The sequence below is a fragment of the Elephas maximus genome, chromosome 6 (genome assembly GCF_024166365.1).
Source record: "Elephas maximus indicus isolate mEleMax1 chromosome 6, mEleMax1 primary haplotype, whole genome shotgun sequence".
Taxonomy (NCBI): Eukaryota; Metazoa; Chordata; class Mammalia; order Proboscidea; family Elephantidae; genus Elephas; species Elephas maximus.
Window position 1 is genome coordinate 109055276 of NC_064824.1, and position 21783 is coordinate 109077058.

The 21783-nt window shown below is 39.1% G+C and overlaps 1 protein-coding gene across 1 annotated transcript in view; it reads left to right on the plus strand.

Moving 5' to 3' along the window:
• Nucleotides 1-21783, plus strand: part of CPS1 (carbamoyl-phosphate synthase 1) — a 132474-nt gene that overhangs the window by 100196 nt on the left and 10495 nt on the right. Inside the window, exons 26-34 of the mRNA XM_049888995.1 lie at nucleotides 1921-2115; nucleotides 2530-2597; nucleotides 4257-4332; nucleotides 9412-9489; nucleotides 12193-12300; nucleotides 13947-14036; nucleotides 15514-15684; nucleotides 18348-18422; nucleotides 21206-21304. Of these exons, the coding sequence (XP_049744952.1) occupies nucleotides 1921-2115; nucleotides 2530-2597; nucleotides 4257-4332; nucleotides 9412-9489; nucleotides 12193-12300; nucleotides 13947-14036; nucleotides 15514-15684; nucleotides 18348-18422; nucleotides 21206-21304 (960 nt within the window). The remainder of the gene's footprint in view (nucleotides 1-1920; nucleotides 2116-2529; nucleotides 2598-4256; nucleotides 4333-9411; nucleotides 9490-12192; nucleotides 12301-13946; nucleotides 14037-15513; nucleotides 15685-18347; nucleotides 18423-21205; nucleotides 21305-21783) is intronic.

The following is a 21783-nucleotide window of genomic DNA, read 5'->3' on the forward strand; positions in this document are numbered from 1 at the left end:
ATTTCTGTCCCTTAAAGAGTGTTTCAGAATGATTCCAAATAATGATAAGATACATTTGGCGTGTAACAGTCACTGTAGTTATTACACTAAAATTCACTAGAGGATCTTTCTGGCAAACACGAATTGCGTCAAACATTATATTTCCCGATAATAATGTGAAGTTTGTATAGTCTGTAGGACCTTTAATCTTTTCATTGTATTTAATCTACACAGTGACCTTGTGAAAAACCAAAAAAATAAAAAAACAACAACAAAAAAAACCCCATCGCTGTTGAGTCAGTTCCGATTCAACGACCCTCTAGGACAGAGTAGAACTGCCCCATAGGGTTTCCAAGGAGCAGCTGGTGGATTCGAACGTCAGCTTTTTGGTTAGCAGCCTGAGCTCTTAACCACTGCACCACCAGGGCTCCAACCTTGTGAAGTAGGCAGGTATTATTATCCTAAGTTTACAGACAAGAAAACAGAACCTCAAGGAGGTTCACAGAGGGAACCAAGATGGGAAAGCAATTCTACCTCCAAATCCAAATCCCCAGTATCCCACACTGGCTTACCAACACTACTATAACCAGTTTCAAGAGATTTTGAGATTTGATAGGCTTTGTTTTTGTTTTAATCTTAGCCAATAACAGTCATTGCCATTGAGTCAATTCCAACTCATAGTGACCTTATAGGACAGAGTAGAACTGCCCCTTAGTGGCTGGTGGATTTGAACTGCTGACCTTTTGGTTAACAGCGGAGCTCTTAACCACTACACCAGCAGGGCTCCCAGCCAATAATAGGAGATTCAATTTTGAGTAAGGAGTTATTACACTGACCAAACATCCAAATTCAGGCTTAACATCCGAGGACTGCTTTTAAAGCAAGTAGTTAGATAATAGAAAGGAAAATCAGTTACTGGGTGCTATAGACAAGCGCTGGGGTAGCAGTAAAGGAACGAGGACTGTGAATTAGATTGTTGAAATGGAAGGCGGAGTATAAACTGGACTGGTGAGAGTTTAGATAAGGGAGAGGAGAGAAGAAGAAAGGAAACAATGATGGGGAAAGGTTAAGAAGGGTGTACAGAAGGGAGCCCTGCTGGAACAACTTTTGAGCACTGGGCTACTAACTAAAAGGTTGGCGCTCAAACTCACTCAGTGGCTCTGTAGGAGCAAGACCTGGCAATCTTCTCCTCTGAAGATTACAGCCAAAAAAACCCTGTGGAGCAGTTCTACTCTGTAACACATGGATTTTCCATGAGCCGAAGATAGACTCAATGGCACACAACAACAACAGCAGAAAGCTTGCTAGTGGGAATGTATGTAGTTGGAGACAGTGAGTAGAGTGGTCATCCCAGAGCAGAGAGATGTGATGATAGATGAGACTGGAAAGTTTTAATTTTCCAGAGGTCTTTATCTCAACACAAATTGTTTACATTTTATTCTTTAGACAATGAGAGCCTTTGGAGAATGCTGAGTGTAGGAGTAATTTGGTGAAGAAATTTTAAGTTGATTAATCTGAATGCGAAGTGCTGGGGTTGAGGGGGACAGGAGAAGTGAGTGTTGGAGGAAGGGATTTGTATCCATTTAGGAGATTACAACAGTCGTCCAGAAATTAATTGATTATAGTGTAGAGTGCATGGTAAAATATTAATTGGCTTTACTGGCTTTTTCTAATGGCCACGTCTGCAAATGTCACAAATGGTGCTTGTGTGTAGCTGTATGGAAGCCTTGCATATATTTTAGTATGTAAATGTCTAGAAAGCCAGAGCTATGTCTCTTTATCTCTTTGTGGCATAACTTAATGTTATCCGTTGATGAGACTGATGAAAATACCGTAACCATGTTAAACATTATCAAAAAAGGGAATGGAGCCAATATTAGTACAGTTGTCTGTTCACAACAATGTTACCCCAGTGGCCTATATTATGGATGTCTTTTGCAGGCATGTGGCGGTTGCATCATATCAGTTGGAGGACAGATTCCAAACAACCTGGCAGTGCCTCTGTACAAGAATGGTGTCAAGATCATGGGCACAAGCCCTCTTCAGATTGACAGGGCTGAGGATCGCTCCATGTTCTCTGCTGTCTTAGATGAGCTGAAGGTGGCTCAGGCACCATGGAAAGCTGTTAATACTTTGGTAAGGAGAGAAACACAAGTTTGTTAGTGTTCATTTTTGCAGAGATGTAACCTGAATGTTAACTACTGGGGATGTTAACTACAGGGCAACTCGAATGCATTGTACGCAGTGAATTCACTTTAAAGCTGCTGTATTTCCATGATTGTAGTTAAATGCTGGTTATAAATTGATAGGAGTATTCTCATTGAGATTCAGACGATGAAAAAGAAGTTCAAACTATTTTTGAACTAGATATTTAGAATTAGAAACTAGGGACTTTATGTATTTTGATGTCCGATTTACATTTTAATGGTGTCTTTTTTGAGAGAAAGAATAAAAAGAGTTGGGTTACCACTTGATCTAATGATACTATTCTGCACTTTTACAGCATATTTTAAGGTATTAATACATTTTGTTGTTGTTTCCCTTAATTAGAATGAGGCACTGGAATTTGCAAACTCTGTGGGGTACCCTTGCTTGCTGAGGCCTTCCTATGTTCTGAGGTAACAGTTTGTTTTCCAAAACAATGATTTAAAAATCTGATGACATAGACATGTATGTTGTATGCTAATAGCAGTAGGCTCTGATGTGTAATAATTTGTAAATCCATAAAGCAAAGTCCAAATCATCACATCCAGATTGAGAATCTTCCTTCAGGGTAAGACTTTCCCAGCAGGGGGGTGACGATATGAAGATACTGCAGTCCTACATCTAGACACATGGTTTAGGGCATCTCTTTGCCAAGCTGAGGGAGGGTGGTTTTATATTAGACAACAGGACAATGTATAAAACAACTTGAGGTATCTCTCTTGCCATCTATTTTCTGCTACCCAGAAATGACAGCTTATCTTTTTGACTGTTGCTAGCACCTTCTGATGGTGCCTCTGGTTTAAAATTCTGAGCCATTCGAGGTCATATTTTTAAGTAGGTGGATTATAATGGTGAGGGACATGGACAGTGAGGGTCTTTTATATTAAACTTTGAAACTAAGTTGTGTCATCAAAGGAGAAGTTGTGAATTACCATTTATTCTCTTCAGATGTTACCACATGTAAGGAACTTCTTCACTGAACAGGGGATAATAAGAGAAACACAATTAGCTGTGCACAATTTGGAAGTATAAATAGAATTCGAGATGGGATCTTTTAAAATCATGAAAAATTTCAAATGAGGTGGAAAACTCTCCTTTTTATCTAAATGACATTTTATGTAAACCACGGTCTAATAACGTGACTTCTTTGAAATATTAATGTAAGTTAATTTAAACAACCCACACATTTAAGGAAGGACCGCAGAAAACGGCTTTGACTGTTGGGCTTCCTTTCTCCTTCATATCTTTGTCCTAGTTTCCTATAGTGTGAATTATCAACGTTATTGCTCTAGCTGGCCTCTTTTAAACAGATGAAGCAATTGAAAGCACTTTATGCAGAAATTTGTAATAAAATAGAAAAGGTCAAGAAAATACTACATTTTAAAAGGAGTGAAAAGTAATATTTTTCCCTTTATTTCTTCCCCTATTCTTCTCTCATTGTTCCTCCTTTCTTCCTCTCTCATCTCATTTTGAAAATGTCAGAATTCAGAGTAAATTATTTCAGATAGCATTCTCTCTCAAGTACTTAGACGGAATGACAGAATTGAGCAAGTTCCAGTCAGCTACTTTACGTTACATTTGCCAATGTTGCTGAAGATTTGATTATTTCGTAACCTGGTTGAGGTGGTAGAATGGCCTGCTTTGACAGTTTACCAGTGGCTTAAGATCGACAGTTGGTAAGGAACTCTGAAGAAACAGGATTAGAGAAACTAGGTCCTAGGCTGGATTCTATTACGGTTTAAGAATTACCTGGAACTAGAGAGTTAAAACAACAAACCAGAAAGGATAAACCTTGGGGAAGTACAGTATCTAGAGCTACCAGAGTTCTCTTGGGGGCATTATCACGAGTCTAGTTCCCAACTCTCACCCCCAACTCCAACAATTTTTGACTTAGGTCGATTGTCGTGGTGATTAAATGGAGTAAAATCTCAGTTTAGAAAAAGGCACTGCCTTACTCAGCTGGACTGAAAGTAGCGGTTACCTGGAACCATTCTGAGAATCAATCATGTCTAACATGTTTTTCTTCTGAAGCCGTAAAAGAAACTGACCTGTTGGTTTCCTTTTTTTCCCAGTGGGTCTGCCATGAATGTGGTATTCTCTGAAGATGAGATGAAAAAATTCCTGGAGGAGGCCACTAGAGTCTCTCAGGTAGTGTCCGACATCCTTGTGGCAACATTTACCTCTACTGTTAATTGCTACCTTATTTGTGTGCCGTTGTTCTTCTCACACTATATTGTTAGGGAAGCTTTCCTTTTTTTTCATCAACCCACTAGTCTTTTACTTATGAGACTGAGAAAACTCAAAAGCATGTAATTATATTTAGACCCTTAGGGTTATTGGAAGAAAGGGAAGACCAGTGCACATTTGATCAAAATAGAGATTTATATGTTTTTAGACTCCTTTCTTTGCCTGTGAGTTAGATACTAGTCAAGTTATCCCTGGGATTCCCAGCCTTGAGGGTTACCCAAGCATGCTCATCTTCAGAAAGTGAAAGCGTTTTTAATTCTCACACCTAGGGACTTTGCCTGACTCAACTGTGTAGCTTTAGCACTAAGTCCCCTTGCCTTACTCAGCTATTGATTTTTTTTTTTTTTTGGTGCATTCCATTTGTGAGTTAATAAAAATGTTTATAATTTTGTGGCAACTCATCCACCTTCCTCCACTACCCCCAGCTTTTATTTTCTCCTTTGGTGTTACCTCAGTGTGATCCGTTTAAGGCTTACGCAGTGGGGTTATTGATCTGCAGACCTTGTACTGTAGAGGATGAAAGTAATGTTTTTCTTTTAAAAGCTTTCAAAAGCTAGCTGGGGTAGGAAAAAAAAGGAACAACTCATAGAGAAGAGTTTGATGTTGAGTGAGTGGAGCTTGGAGGGAGCTAAAGAGTGAATTCAGAGACATTTCAAAGAGGAATAAAGAGCGTGGATTGTTCCCACACACATGAAGCCAGATTCCTGTTCTGTATAGCAGTTGCTCCCCGTGGATGGCTGGGCAGTGAAGAGAGTGGATAAAGGTAGAGAAAAGGCAATGTGTGTAAAAAAAGAAAACCAAGTATGTTTTGAATTCACGTTGAAAGTCAGTTAAATGAGGAGGAATCTCTTCAAGGGGATAGTTTTTGTTAATGCATTCTGGAGCGAGACACCAACCATCACTCCCTCTTATTCCTGGCCATAGGTCCTGCAATGCTCCCTATTTGAGAAGCAAACAGCTAGACCCAGCTGGCCTCATCTGAGCGATGAGGCAGGTGTCCTCTCTTGTCTGCATGGAGCACTGGGCTTTGTAGGGTGTTCACTCAGTAGAATATCTTTAAGAATTTTTTTTTTTTCCTAGCCTATGGATAGAAGCTGTATGGTATCAAAGTTTTATAATAGGTTGTTCTGATTGAATATTTTCTGGTTCAAATCTCTACATCAAACTACAGCAGAATCTGGGATATACAGTACAATGAATCTAGAGTAAAGCCAGCCCCCTGTCAATCATTCATCTACTTATGTATTCCTTCATATTAAAAAAACCCAAAAAAACAAAACTCATTGCCATCGAGTCCTAGCAACCCTGTAGGACAGAGTAAAACTGCCCCATAGGGTTTTCAAGACTGCAAATCTTTACAGAAGCAGACTGCCACATCTTTCTTCCCTGGAGGTGCTGATGGGTTTATACCACCAACATTTAATTTAGCAGCTGAGTGCTCAACCACTGCACCACCAGAGCTCCTCTCATTCATATATACCATCTGCTATATAATAGCACTGATTTCAGTACCAAGGGTTATACTTATACCAAAGGTAGACACAAGTCTCTGACCTCACAGAACTCTTTCTTTGGCAGGGACATCAGCTATCAATTACAATTAAGCCTGCCAAGTATTGTAATAGGGAAAATACAAGAAGCTAAGGGAGAATATAAAAGTCTTGAGGCCCAGTCCTTGAGGAAAGGACTTCCAAATTGACATTTGGTGGTTGACTCAGAGTTAATTGGGTGAAAGTCTTACATTATGGGTGTGAGTAGGAAGGAAACACAGCATTTGTAAAGACCTGGTGGTGAGAAAGAACATGGGGTTTCTGGGAACTGATAAAGAGTCCCTATGGCACCAAACATGGTGGGGGGTGTTGATTAGAAATAAATGGAGTAGACAAGGACAAGATAAAGGAGGGTCTTGTCAGCCATTGTAATGGGCTTAAGTTTTCATCATATTTTCTATTTTACAAAGCTAATGCTACTGTAGCATAGAGAGTGGGTTATGAGGGCAAGACGGGAAAGAGGTTAGGAACTGTTGCTGCAACGTAAGGCAGAGATGACAGTGCCTTGGATCATGGTAATGACATTAAGGTGGAGAGGAGTTCATGCATCCCTGAGATATTCTAAATTGAAGGGATTGGTGAATGAAAGGATGTAGAGGGTGAAAGAGGATGAAGAATGACTCTTGAATTTCTGCCTTGGGCAGTTGGATGGGTGGTGGTACCACTTATTGAGATAGGGAACTCTGGAGAAGGAGGTCATTTGGAAGGGGGAAATCGTATGTTTAGTTTTTGGCCTTTTGAATGTGAGATTCTTGTGAGGAGTCCAAGTGGAGATGCTTTGAAGGCAGAGGGCTAGATAGATCTGGAATTGAGGGTCAAGATCATGGATTGAGACACAGATGTAAATATAGATAGAAATAAACAGCCTGCTATTTTAACTGAAGGCTTGAGAGTGGAAGCAATCATGGAGGGAAAAGTCTAGAGGAAAAAAAGCATCTAAGACACAGACCAGAGGAATACCAGCATTTAAGGGCTGAATAGAGAAGATGGAACCATAAAGGAGCCTGAGAAAGAGCCGAAATTTACAAGAATAAAAGTGTGAAAATGTGGTTCACAGATGCCAAAAGAAGAAAGTGTTTTAAGAAGGGCAGAGTCAGCATAGTATGATCCTGAAAGACTAATGTTTAGTAAGAGATTTTTTTCCCCCTCACTAAAGACTATTTGCTTATTCAGTTGGCCAGGATGTGGATGCTGTAGTTGCCCCACCCAGATCCCATCACCTGTGGGAACACCTATCCCCAACTGTTGTGAGAGCTAGTAGTGCCTCACAGCTGCTGTCTTCTCTGGATAACTATCATTAGCCTAATGGGAGCCTTTTCAATTAGAAAGCAGGCCCTCTCACTCCATTCCCACCCTCAAAACCCCAGCCAATGACTGATCTTTATCTCAAGTTGAGACTAACGCTGTGGTGCAGTTCATGCTCCAGAGCTCCCCCCAGGCTGAAGCCGGTCTCAGGCTGAAGCCAGTCTCTATCTGAGGCCACATACTTGTTAGTTTTTCCCTTGCTGCCCTATCCTGCTTCTCCAGTTCTATCGATAAACGACTTGAACAAGAATCCCCATCTCAGGCTTGGCTGGGGAAACTGCCTAGGACAGCTGGTAAATGTTACCTTTTTCTGAAGCTATGCTGTTATCATCGTTATATAGAAATAGACCTGTCATGAGAAATATCCAATATTCAAAAGAGAAGGACCAGAGATGGAGCAAATTATTTTTAGGCTAATAAACAGTTGCATGTCTCTTGCAACTGTTGCTTTTGACGAAAAGGATGTGTGCAATTTGCCTCATTTAGTAATAAAATTGAGGAAGAAAGAAGCTTATAAATGGCATAAAACATTGTTTATTTTGACTTTTCCACAAAATGAAGTTCTATTAAGATGTTTTTTAAAGAAAAGATATATTAAATATAACATGTAGATAAAAGATGCTGAATTGCATGGTAGTGGCCAAAAGGCTTTAGGGAAGAGGTAGTATTTGAACTAGGTCTTAAAGTATGAGTTGAAAGATGAAGCTGGGAGGAAAGTCAGAGTGTACACAAGAAATGGAGGCATGGCTACAGGTGAAAAATGCAGGCCCAGTCAGAAAACAGCAAGTGGTCCAGATTGCTGGAGTCTAAAGCATAGCAGAGAAGAGATATATAAATACTGGAGACCCTCAGTCAACCCCTTCATTTAGTCTGGAAAAAGCAATTGTGGTCAGGTTGTATAGGACATCACAATATTGTCATGCAGACAGTGAGTATAGAAGGCACTTCAAGAAGGGATTTGTAACAACAGATAAAGGAGCAGCATCTTAAGATTAATAAAGAAAAGCATTTGACATTCCCAAAACCAACTCTACAGACAGGGATTGACCTGGACTATGAGACAGACAATGATGCTGGTGAGGAGTGGACTTCGTGGCTCAAGTAGACACATGAGACTATGTGGGCAACTCCTGTCTGGTGGCAAGATGAGAAGGAAGAGGGGGACAGGAGCTGGGTGAATGGACACGGGGAATATGGGGTGGAGAGGAGGAATGTGCTGTCTCATTAAGGGGAGAGCAGCTGGGAGTACACAGTGGGATGTGTACGGCTTTTTGTATGAGAGACTGACTTGATTTGTAAACTTTCACCTAAAGCACAATAAATAAATTAAAAAAAAAACCCTGATTTTACAATTGCAATTGGTATGCTCATTAGAAGTGACATAAGACATATTAATTCCAGGTAAAAGATTTCATCTTCAGCCTAATAAAATGGAAACAAAATGCCACCCTCCTTCTCAAATCTTTCACAATTCTCATGTCTCCTAAATCAGTATAGAACTGATTTAGGAAGTTGCAGTGCTCTGAAAAGATGAGGGTAAAAAGAAAGACACTGAATCAATAACAATAATATAACTATAGATAATGTAGAGAGATATTCAAGTCCCTGGGTGGTACAAGTGATTAAGCACTGGACTACAAACTGAAAAGTTGGTTTAAACCATCCAGAGTCAGGTCTTGCGACCTGCTTCCGAAAGGTTACAGCCTTGAAAACCCTATGATGCACAGTTCTCCTTTGCACACATGGGCCACCAGCAGTTGGTACTGAGTTGACAGCAGCTGACAACAGAGAGATAGTCACGATTGTGGAAGCAGTGGGGAAACCCAAATTCTTCCCCATGCGTAACCCCTCTTTTTGCTAAATCGCCTAGAAGCCTACACTTGAGATTTCAGAATTTATATTCAGCTCACTGAACACTCAAATTTGGAAAAAGATCCTCTGCCTCGCTGTAACCAGGAAAAACCTTGTTCTTATGAAAGAGATTGGCTAATGGGTTTCTGTAGTGTGTTTAGCATTAAGGTTTTACAAGTATTGCCCCAGTGTTTACTAAGGCTACATGACTCACTTGACACCATACACGTAATTTCAGCTAAAGTTTCCTCTCTTCTATTTTCCTTGGTGACAGGAACACCCAGTGGTGCTGACAAAATTTATTGAGGGTGCTCGGGAAGTGGAAATGGATGCTGTTGGCAAAGATGGAAGAGTAAGTGTTTTATCCCCGATCTCCTCCATCCTACCTTCCCTTCAATGTTTTTTTTTTTCCTTAGCCATTTTGAAACATAACACAGGTTAGAATTCATGATTTGTATGAACCAGGCTCTAATCATAGTGCAGAAGCTGCTCAGTTTAAAAAAAAAAAAAAAAAAAAATATATATATATATATAAAATTTACTGACAATTCTGTTGATGTATCATGGGTATCATATTTCCTATGTTTCATACTGTTAGAATTTGTCTTTGATGATATTCCAAATTAATTATCATCCTGAACTCATAATTCTTTTTGAGTAAATTTTCTCCTTCATTTCCTTTTGTCTGTGGTTTTCCTTTTATGTTTCAATGGGTATTATAAAAACATCCAATTCTTTTCTTTCTGAAGTTCCTAATTGAATCCTTGGTTTTTCTTCTTTTTAATTTCCCACCATTCTCCTTTTTATTGGGTTAATAAAGGCAAAACCGAACAGTAGGGTGGATAAGGATAATAAAATTGGCTTGCCATATCACATCTTGTATTGTTAATACAAAGAATGCCTGTAACTTGAGCAGAAGTGAAAACGTGAAGAATGCTTTTCTTATTTTGCTAGTTCTATTAATAAGACATTTGTGATTATCTTGAAATATTGAAAGTTATGTTTTAGGAGGCTGTTGTTTCATATGCTTTAAAGAAAAATAAAAAGCCTTCATCTTCTACTTTGTAAATACTTCAAAACACTACAGAAAGTGTTAAAAAAAAATTCCTTTTTGATCTTCCAGAGTAGCAGTTCAAAGTACCTTTTTTTTTGGTAGTAATGGTATTTTATTACCAGAGAATTATGTAATCCTTGAATTGACGCACCCTTAAAACCAAACCAAACCCGTTGCCATCAGGCGATTCCGACTCATAGCGACCCTATAAGACAGAGTAGAACTGCCCCATAGAGTTTCCAAGGAGCACCTGGTGGATTCAAACTGCTGACCTTTTTTTGGCTAGCAGCCATAGCTCTTAACCACTACACCACCAGAGTTTCCTGAAGCACCCTTAGAGATTATTTATTCCAGTCTTCTCTACCTCAACACCAAATGCAGGAATTTTCTTTCCCAGCTTCCCTGGATCATCTGTTTTCTGTTTAAATGGAGCACAAAAAGTTGTAAGATAAAGCATTATGTTTTTGGACATCTTGGTTATTCCTTATCTTGAACTAAGGTTTGATTCCCTGAAACACTCATACCCTGACCTCCTGGCCTCCAGAGTTGCAAAGCATAAATGCAATCCCTCTCCTTTTTCAATAGTTTAAGTATTTGAAGACAGATATAAAAGAAGAATGTGATCATATGTTTGTGGAAGTGGAGAATGTACGACTGGCCTAGAGACATCCATATTTTTTCCAGATGTTGTGCTGCCAAAGTAAAACTAGTCTGCTGGCCTGATTTGGGGCTCCAGCTTGCCAGGATATGGCCTGGCCCTAAGCTTCTCTCCGACAGCAGCCATTACTTATCACCCTGGACTCCCTCTTTTGGAAATGTTCCATATTATTCACATAATTTTTAAACTGTCACATTCAGAAATGGAGATAATACTTTAAGTATATTATGATTTGTCCAGAACTCAGTGGGACAATTGTCTTCCCCTTTCAGGACACTGTATACTTCCCCCTGAAAAAAATGAGCTCCTAAGTGGGTAAAGTACCTTACCCAGGTCACAGAGCTCATAAGTAGCAGCAGGAGGGAGGGGACTCAAATGTCACTCTGCTCTAAGTCATTGATAAGGCTGATAAGCAAATCTTCTACGTAATTTACTTAAGTCTTTTATAGCCACACAATTATTCTCCCTCACTCTCAACTTTACCTATTTCCCAAAGACTCATATCTAATTGATATATGGGTTACAGTGATTGAGACCATAGACTTGGGAATCTGACAGATAAAAAAAAAAAAAAAAAATTTTGACAGATAAGGGTCCAAAATCCTGACTCAGCCACATACTAGTCACATGCACTTCGGTTCTTTGTTCTCACATTACCTTCCCTGTAAAAGAGAATAGAATGTTTTCTTCTTTTCCCAGCTGTTAATTTAATGTTCTCTTGATCAGATCCTTAAGTCTCTTTTCAAGTCCACCTAAGTTATGCCATTTACCTAGCTATATATTCACTTCTTTCATCTTTTCTTTTCCAACGTCAAAAACTTAATCTGGAAGGAAAGACAAATATATCCTCCATTGCTCCCAAATGCTTCAGTTTCCTGTCCTGTTTATATAGATCAATAACAATTAGTTTAGTTTTCTTCTTTTTCTGTTATTTATTCCACTATTCATCCATGGAGACCCTGGGTAAATGCTAGGTCTGCTAATCAAAAGGCCAGCAGTTCAAATCTACCAGGCGATCCTTGGAAACTCTATGGGGCAGTTCTACCCTGTCCTATAGGGTCTCTATGAGATGGAATCCACTGTATGGCAACAGATTTTTTGCGGGGCGGCGGGGGGGGAGCGGGGGAAGAGGGAGGCAAGCTCTCAACCACTCTCCATTGCTCCTAGAGGCAATCAGCCACTGTGCAGGGTGCCTGGTAGGCCTGTATTCAGTCTTTCTACTCCTCTCATCAGGGACTGACTTAGCTCAACCCTTGGTGAGACAGACTCAAAGGGGTGGGCAATGCAATAGCTTCATGGAAGCAAGCCCCTAACAACTCTTCTTAAATTTTTCTTTTGAACAGGTAATCTCTCATGCCATCTCTGAACATGTGGAAGATGCAGGCGTCCACTCAGGAGATGCTACTTTGATGCTGCCCACACAAAGTGTCAGCCAAGGAGCCATTGAAAAGGTCATCATTTATAAATAAATGTAGGAGAGGAAAAAGCAAATGATGGAAAAAATATATATAAAAACAAAAAAGCTAGGTAGCAATGTAGGATGTGTCCTAAGTCAAATTTAATGATGAAGAGAACTTCCTTGGTCTGAATTAGCTGGGTATTTTAAAGAAAATAATTTCCTTTGTTACCCTTTAAAGCCTTACTTGGTTGTACGCTAGTGCAGTGTTGTTCTCAAACTTTGGTGTGCATCAGAACCACCTGGGGAGCTTGTTAGAATACAGATTTCTGGGCTCCATCCTTGGTTTCTGATTCTGTAATTCTGGGAGGTGGGGGTGGATGGGGCAGGATGGACAGTATTTACATTTTTAACAAGCCCCAGGGGGTGATATTGCTGCTGACCTGAAACCACAATTTGAGAACTACAGCTCCAGGTGATTCTAATGTTTGAGACCCACTTATAGGAAGGGTGCATATAAGCAATGTTTTGCAGGAATGTGGGACAGGTGTGCAGCAGTCACTCTGGACCTGGTGGAAACTGTGCTTTTACTGTCCATCTCTACCCTTACCTCCTACCTGTGCCTCAAACCAGCACTTTCTCATCTGTCTCTTTGTATCCCTTTTTGAGAACCTCTGCTTTAAGAGCTTCCCAGGAATGATAACTGTGCCTATATACTCCCTATGCAATGCTAAGTGATGTCTACTTAGAGACTCTCATCTTAAATAACTCAGTGGATATTCTGTTAGTCTTTAGGTATGTTGGATCAGCCTTGTTTTTTCTGTTTTTGTTTTTAGTGAGCTATTCCAATGATACTGCCATCAGAATCCATGCAGACCTGTCTGTCTGGCCATAGATTGCCTGGATTCTGAGGGTCTTACTTTGTTCTAGAACATGGAGGTAGCAGGATACTTTATAATACCAGTAGCATAAAAGAAAACGTCCCTGGATTTCAAATGTGCTTCAGTGTTTCATGTCAGAATAAATGACCTCAAGAACTCAGATTTTTTCAAGTCTCTCAGAGCTCAGTGTGCCACAGACTCCATTTCCTTTTATAAACAACTAAGTTGCCGAGCCACTCTTGTACGGGCAGTGCATGAGGAGCTCTTGCTTCTTTTAATCAGTGCCTCCCTCCTCTGGGCCTGGGTACCTTCTGTCTCTGGTGGGTATAGGGATTCCTATATGTAACATGCAGGGCTTCCCTGCAGGGAAATACTCTTTCCTTCTGACTGTAATATCTACCCTTGTAGAGTCTAGGGCATCAGAAAAGCAACATAAAAGAAATCTCTCTGGTCTTTTTGCAGTACCATGTAATTTCAGGGTCTGCACCTCTCAGCAGGTAAGTCATTAGAATGATAGAGATTTTGGATGGTGGTTTCTGGTGCTGAAGCAACTAGACTGAAAAGATTCTATTTAACCTTCAAAGTAAAACCAGATAATATAATTGTGGCTAGATAGGGACATTTGGCAGAGAGATCATCCTGCAAAATGATCCATTCTTTTCCACGCTGTCTTGTTGTGAATATTTAGTGCATATTATTATTTTGTTAATAGGAGGCTAATAATGGAGAAGAGAAAAATGATTAATGGAGATGTAGTTCTCTGTAGAGGGAGACTACAGAAATCTAAATTTAAGATGCTATTTTCCTTTTTTTTTTCTAGGTGAAGGATGTGACCCGAAAGATCGCCAAGGCTTTTGCCATCTCTGGACCATTCAATGTTCAATTTCTTGTCAAGGGAAATGATGTCTTGGTAAGCAATGCCAAGGTGTTTGAGAGGACACAGCTGCTGTGTTAGGTCATGTTGGTTTGTGTCCCTCTGGTAATCTCCTTCTCTATGAACACAAGACAAAGTGCAACTGAGACCCCTGCAGCTGCTAGTGTCTGAGTGTGGGTGTTGCATAGCATATAATGACTGCCTTGTTTGAAGGCACAGGCTCTTTGTGCCACTGATATGTCAGTCACAGCTTTGTAAAGCACTCTGATACACTGGAAAGAAGATCACTGTATGCCATCTGTAGCACATAGATGGATACAGTGAATACCATAAAGTAATCTGAACGTGTCATAAATTATATGCACTGAAGTTTTGCTTAACTCTTTTCCTAGCAAATAGTACTGTTTTGAATACCATATACTAAAACTAAAACAAAAAACATCTTGAATGAACTAGGTTATTTTTAATTAGTTTAGTTTCCTGATTTAACCAATCAGTAATCAGTACTGATTGAGTACCTTCTATGCAAAGTATTATGGTTGCTGCAAAGATACATAAGACACAGTTCCTGCTTGCAAAGATCTTGAGATTTAGTGAGAACTGGGAGTAAGGTTAGTTTGTAGATAACTACAACATAGGACAGGGTAGAACTGCCCCGTAGGGTTTCCAAGGAGCAGCTGGTCGATTTGAACTACCGACCTTTTAGTTAGCAACCAAGTTCTTAATCACTGCACCATCAGAGCTACAACTATAACATAAGATTAAGTCTAATAGCTGCTGGGATAAATGCACAAATAAAATAGTATTGGAGTCATGGAATAGGGAGAGAATATCTGTTAGCGTATGTGTGCACAAGCAAGTACATGAGTGTGACATGCCTAGTTTGGCGTGGATCATAAAAGACTTCGAGGAGGATTTTGTATTGTGAAATGGACCTTAAGGAATGGCTGGTATTTCGATAAGTAGAGGAAGATGGAGAGGACATGACACATAGGTAGGATGTCATCTTCAAAACTCAGCATTTCTTAGGAGATAGTGAATAGTTCAGCTTTGTGAGATTGTTTTTCTTGGGAAATTGTGGAAGGTAACCTTGGAAAGGAATATTGGGGCCACAAAAGTGGTATAAAATAAGTCTAGAGAGGTTGGTTGAGACAAGAAGATAGACTTTAATCAGAGTCAATGACTGGACTTTAATATGATGGCCACCAAATCAAATGAAGACTTTGTAGTAAGGGTGTGGAATTATCTGAGCTCTACATTAAAATAAATCTGTCATTAGTGTGTGGGAATGAATTTGGGAAGAGAAGATGGATGAAGGTCAAAGTTAAGAGATACTGACCAAAAGGAAACCAGTTAGAAAAAGTCCAAGCAGGGGGAAGAAAGGGGAGAAGATGAGCAAACAAGGGCTGTCCCCAGTGAATAACAGTTGGAAACCAGGTGGTGGAGAGAATATTAATATTGTCATTGGCTCTCACCATCCTCTTTCTCCTTTTGAACTTTGTTATCTCTTCAGGTGATAGAGTGCAACTTGAGAGCTTCCCGATCCTTCCCCTTCGTGTCCAAGACTCTTGGGGTAGACTTCATTGATGTGGCCACCAAGGTGATGATTGGAGAAAATATTGATGAGAAACCTCTTCCAACACTGGACAATCCCATAATTCCTGCTGACTATGTTGCAATTAAGGTAACATTTTAAAAAATCTATTTTGTGAGTGCCAAGGAAATTAGAGGAAAAATTTGTCATCAGAAAGAATCTCAGTACTTTATGAGCCTTCCTACTAAAGTGCTAGACTGGAGATTTATGATGTTTCCTTTCAATAACACACTGTGGTTGCACTACAGGCAAATTTGAATTACATGAATTTTAAATAGTGCAATAAAACTATTAACAAAGCATCACTTTATGCACAAAATATGAACTCTCATATATTTTAAAAGTGAAAATAAAAATAATCTAGAATTATGTACTACATTTTTATGCAAATAATGAGCACCTATGTTTGGTTGTCAACCACACCCTCCTTCTGTGAGGTATTTACATAAGTGCCTCTATGCCATTTTTTTTTTAAGTGTTGCTATTAAAAAAAAATAAGTATAGTGCACTTATGAAAATACCTCATGAGGGGAAGTTGCAGTTAGCAAACATATGTAGAAGGCATGAGTTATTTGGGTAAAAATATGGTACATTCAAAACTGGCCAGCTGAGTAAATTAAACCATGTTTATGGACTTGACACATGACGGAGCCAGTTCAGCTTGTTAGGCATATTTTGTTAGGATACGGCTTGACTTAGGCCCCTTTTGAATTGTGCCAAGTCTTTAGGAATGCATGACTTTCATAAAAGTCGTCACCCTGTGGTGTTGGTTGAATTCTTATCACCCTGGCCACCTTTGCTTGGTTCCTATTTCCTCTAGTGGCACAATTTTTCCACTTGAAAACTTACGGTAGCAATTGCAGTTCGCAGTGGTAGATTGAGGGTGTTGGCCCTGAAGGCACCTTTAGGAAGAGTGATTAGGAAAATTTATTGTTTTTTCACTAATTTTAATACTTAAAAAAAAAATAAGACTGTAATAATAAAATCATTGTGTTCCTCTAGCTACCTCAGTGTGCCTATACACAGAGTATTTATAATTATGTCCTTTAACTACTTGACTGGACAGACATGAAGATAAATGAGATATTATATAAATATATCTGAACTTTTTAGATGAAGGACACAGTGAAATATTATAATATTTTTGTGTGACATTTACATATCCTGAATGACTTCAAAAGGAGTGCTGGTAGTGCAGTGATTAAGCACTTAGCTGCTAACTGAAAGGTCAGTGAGATTGAAACCCACCAGCCATTCCATGGAATAAAGATGGGGCAGTCTGTTTCTGTAAAGATTTACAGCCTTGGGAACACTATGTCTATAGGGTCACTACAAGTCAGAATCGACTTGATGGCAGTGGGTTTGGTTTGGGTGGATGACTTCAAAAGGTTTCTGTTGCTATATGTCCTAGTGATCTCAACTATAATTGTGTTGCAGCTGAGACCCTGACTTCTGACTTTTATGGTAGAAGTTATAAGTGGAAAATATAAATCACCTTCTTTCATTTAATAATTTGGGATGTCTTGGAATTTATAATGCGTTGGGATGAAACGTCACATTTTATGTTGGAGGGTGGTGGCATTTCATTACTGGAGACTGTGGCAAAAACATAAGTTGTTGAAGCTTTCAGTGGGAATATGTATATAGAGTTTTTTGTTTGTTTGTTTGAGACCAACAATTAGTAGGCCCTGAGGTAAATTTTTTCACTTGAGAGTCTACATATGAATTTTTAAAAATTCATGTGTCTTTTTATCCATAGACGTAGAAAACTATGTTTTTGTTTCTCTTTATGTTTATAGATAATATTTATACATATGTGTGTAGGAAACAGCTTCTGACTAAATACAATATTGATGGATAGGTACGTATTTTTCAGAATGTGCTGTATTTTCCAGCTTCCTTAGTTATCATTGTACGTAAATCTTGATTTTTTTTTTTTTCAAATTACTTATTCACAGCAAATCCTAATACAACTTTAGTGAGGTGGGTGGGTATCAACAGATGGGGGTACAGGAATGTTGAGGTGCAGGAATATATAATAACATAACTAAGACAAGTCAATTCCCATGTAATTCTGAAGGGTGCCAGAGTCAAATTAGGAATAGTCTAGACGAGATAAATGGATATATACAAGAAACAAGAGATTTGTTTTTCGTGAACTGCACTAACAAAATAAATGAAAAGGAAGCACTCATATGTTCCAGTTCCTATGAAAGCTCTTGGCAAAAACGTTTCCAAGCAGAATGTTTTTCAAGGCTTTTTTAAGAGGTGTCAACAACAGTTTAATGTCTCAGAAGTCAACTTACAGACAGCCATTTCTGGCAAGGTGGTTTGCTGCAAGTTCAAATGATCAGAACAAGAAGAGAAATGTTTCAAAGCCTACCATGAAAAAAAATGTGTTTGAACTCTGTGTTTTGGAAGAGCAGTGCCCAATGGACTTTGTCTGAAATCACTCCAGCAAGAGTTTGTGTAGGCCAGATTAGAAATACTGGCCTAGACTGGTCACAGGGGCCCTATTTACAGAAATAATTTGTGATTATTTCACCCAAGGTTTTGGCCAGGAACTCAAGAAATTCTTGGAACAGCATTTTAAAGCTTTTTTTTTTTTAAGTCGAATGCCTGGATCAAAGAGATTTTTTACTTGTCTACCATCACCTAAATGAATCCTGTGAGAGATGATTCACTAAATATTTTTATCCATTCGTATTCTTTTATACCTTTCACATGATTTTTCTCTCCGTTATTTCTGACAGGCTCCAATGTTTTCCTGGCCCCGGCTGAGGGATGCTGACCCCATTCTACGATGTGAGATGGCTTCCACTGGAGAGGTAACTCGTTGATGATCTATGAACTCTTCCATTAAATCTACTGTAAAATATATGGGTTTATGATCTGAATATAGCAAAGTAAGTAAGTTAGTAAGGCGAACACAAACCTCTTCTGCTATCAGAATAAATCTCAAATGTCTTAAGAATTTTGAACCAGAAGAAAATCTTTTACTTTTTTTGGGCTTGTGTCTGTCTTCTCACCTACTTATATTTCAACATATCAATGTGATACATGTGTTCGTAATTCATTTATACATTTCACACTGACAACAGCTTTGAAATATTTCTCTAGATACCTGAATAAATACCTTCTGGGTCTCTTTTTATGTTGGGGTTCTCCAGTCTCTTCGCATCAACCTCCCTCCTACCCCTTTTCCCCACCTTTTGCTGCCATGAGATTAGATTATTGTATTTTTACTAGTAAAATGTAGAATGATAGCATTAGACAGATCATGAATCTAAATATTGTAGACTCTGCAGATATATACAAAATCCTAGGGCCGGTTTCAAAGCAACCTTACTTTTCTGGTGATTATCTAAAAATTATAACGGAATTGGCCACTGGATGTCCTTCTTCACTTGGGACTCTGTCAGCTGGAACCAAAAAACCAAAAACCAATCCCACTACTGTTGTGTCGATTCTGCCTCGTAGCGACCCTACAGGACAGAGTAGAACTGCCCTGTAGGTATTCCAAGGCTGTAAATCTTTATGGAAACAGGCTGCCACATCTTCTTCCTCTGAGCAGCTGGTAGGTTTGAACCTCCAACGTTTCAGTTAGCTGCCAAGTGCTTAGCCACTGTCAGCTGAAGGTTTCTTTAAGAATGTGAAATGTGTTTCTTGTAGAGAACTGTCAGATTCTAGAAAGTTCTCTACATGTCAGTGTCAGGACATTTTATGAATCACCTCGCCCTTGACAGACTTACTAGATACAACCTTCCGATTCCCGTCGGTGCACATTGGAGTGGCAGCATCAGATTGTAAGGCATCAGAGTTTCCTCTTGGTAATAAAGAAAACCTGAACAGGGAAGATATTTAATTGCAACAAATACATGATGTTTTATATGGTTGCCTGGTTACAAGCAAGATCTGTGATGAGAAGTCAAGTGAGACAGGAAGGTGAGCAGTGAGGAATAAATAGCTAACCTGTGTGTATTTGGACTGATAATTGCCTCCTCTTAGTCTCTAGCTGCTTCTTTTAATAAAATAGGTGGGAAAATCTAACTCGAAAATGAAGGCACTATGTTACTTTTTCCTTCAAGTCCACCTTGATTCCATGGTTACTACAATTGCGGGGCTATTTTCGGTCGGTAGAGAATTCTGAGCAGGGGGAGATCTCTGCCGTTTTCTCTAGTGTGGTAATCTGTTTTTAGTGCTTATGTCCATTCTGCTCCCAGATGTACATTTTTGGAGTTGTTAAAATATGAAGGATTTAGAAATTCACTTTCTTCTGTGTTGTATCTGTTTGAAAGTATGAAGAAAAATATTTCTTCTGCTAAAAGAGTCATATTCCCAAGTGTCATAAAGTATGATGCTACAAGATCTGTCTCATAACTGAAATCAGAGTAATAATTCCACCTTAATGACATCCCAGCTATGTTTCAAAGAGTCATTCTCAGCGTCCAAATGGTCTGCTCTGGGATTCAATCAACTTTTGACTCTTGATCCAAGTAAAAGCTGTTTTATTCTCCTAGTGATAAGGTGACAATGCTCATCCTAATTTTTAATGGGTTTCTGACTATTTTCTATTTTTTTTCCATAGAAAACGAGTGAAACCTCTTATGTGTTGTATTTGCATTTATGATAGGGTTACCCAGTGTCTCTCAGTAGAATGTGGGTCCTGTTAAGTTAGTTGGCCAGTCCTTGACTGATTAAAATGCTCAGTGTGGAATGAAAAGCAACCTGTGTTGCTGGTTGACTGAAGGTCATGATTATGAGAGCTTTCCCTTCACAGTAAGAGAGTCCTTTGCTTAGAAACCGAATTTTAGTCATCAATGTTATTTACTATAATGGTGGATGTGTACTTGTGCCAAATGATCATGTACCTGGTACAGCCTACTCTCACCATGTTCAAATAGGAACCACTCGCTCTGTAGTTACGGAGACCATTTGACTTGCAGTTATATTGTAGCACAATTACCCTCAATGAAGTTTCTGTAAACCTTACCATTATATACTGTATACCTTCGCATTATATAGTTTTTTACATATAGCTGTGATATTCTGCACTAGGAGCAGGGTATTTTGTTGCATTTTATGAAAATTATTTTTAAAAAGTTCTTTGAGATTTTCCTGGAGTTATTACATTTCTCAGAAGTATTTCTCATAAGCTGATTGAAATGGCTCCTAACTGATCGATCAACACTTACACATTCCTGCTTCTGACTGTGTATTTGTGCACTCCTGCATAGCATTCAGGACATACACTGTTATTTCAACATTAAGTCATATTAACATTTGGTAACTCCCCACATTATGGACCAGAAGCTCTGGTTTGTATCCAGATAACTCACAGTAGAATCCAGTTATGTTGCTCCGTGGAGTGTTGTTGGATAAAGAATTGCTTATTCATTCGTTATGCTTAATTAAAAACATAAGATACATCTGCCCTAGCCTGCCTTTTAATCTCTGGATTCAAATTGTATGGTCTTTGGGCAACATGGATAAAATCTAGGAAAGGCGTCTGTGGGTAAAGTGCTTTCTGCTTGTATTTGTTTTTTGGGGAAAAGGGTGGTTACTATTATTTGCTTCATTTTGTTTTATTTTTTCATTTATTCCTACACAGGTAGCGTGCTTTGGTGAAGGTATTCATACAGCCTTCCTGAAGGCAATGCTTTCGACAGGGTTTAAGATACCCAAGAAAGGCATCCTGATTGGAATCCAGGTAGGTGGTATGTGGTTCTGTATGTGTGTGTCTTTATGTGCACACGTGGGTGGCTGGGGGGTGGAATACTAACTGTGGTAAAGAAGGGGGGCGGTGCTTGTTTTAAGTTCCACTGAAGAAAACAGCAACTTATAGACAGAATGGACATTTGTTCTTTTTTCCCTGATTCTTGCCTTCGTCATTGTAGCAACTAATACAAAAAATCAGACAGACAGACAGACGAAAAGAAAAAGTCTCTAGTGAAAGGGTTATTTGTTCTGAAAAGAATTCAGCCTACCTGAAAAGAATCTCTTCTATTCCTGTTGACTTTTCTACACATTTTGGTGTTAGCTCCTCCTCCTCAGTCCCTGAATATAAATTTTCTGCAAGACTTGGTCTCTCCATCTCTCTCTCTCTATCTTGACTTTCCCCCTTGCCTGCTCATCCATGTCTGTAGTGTCCACTGTCCTATCTATACTCATCACCTCTAAGTCTTTATT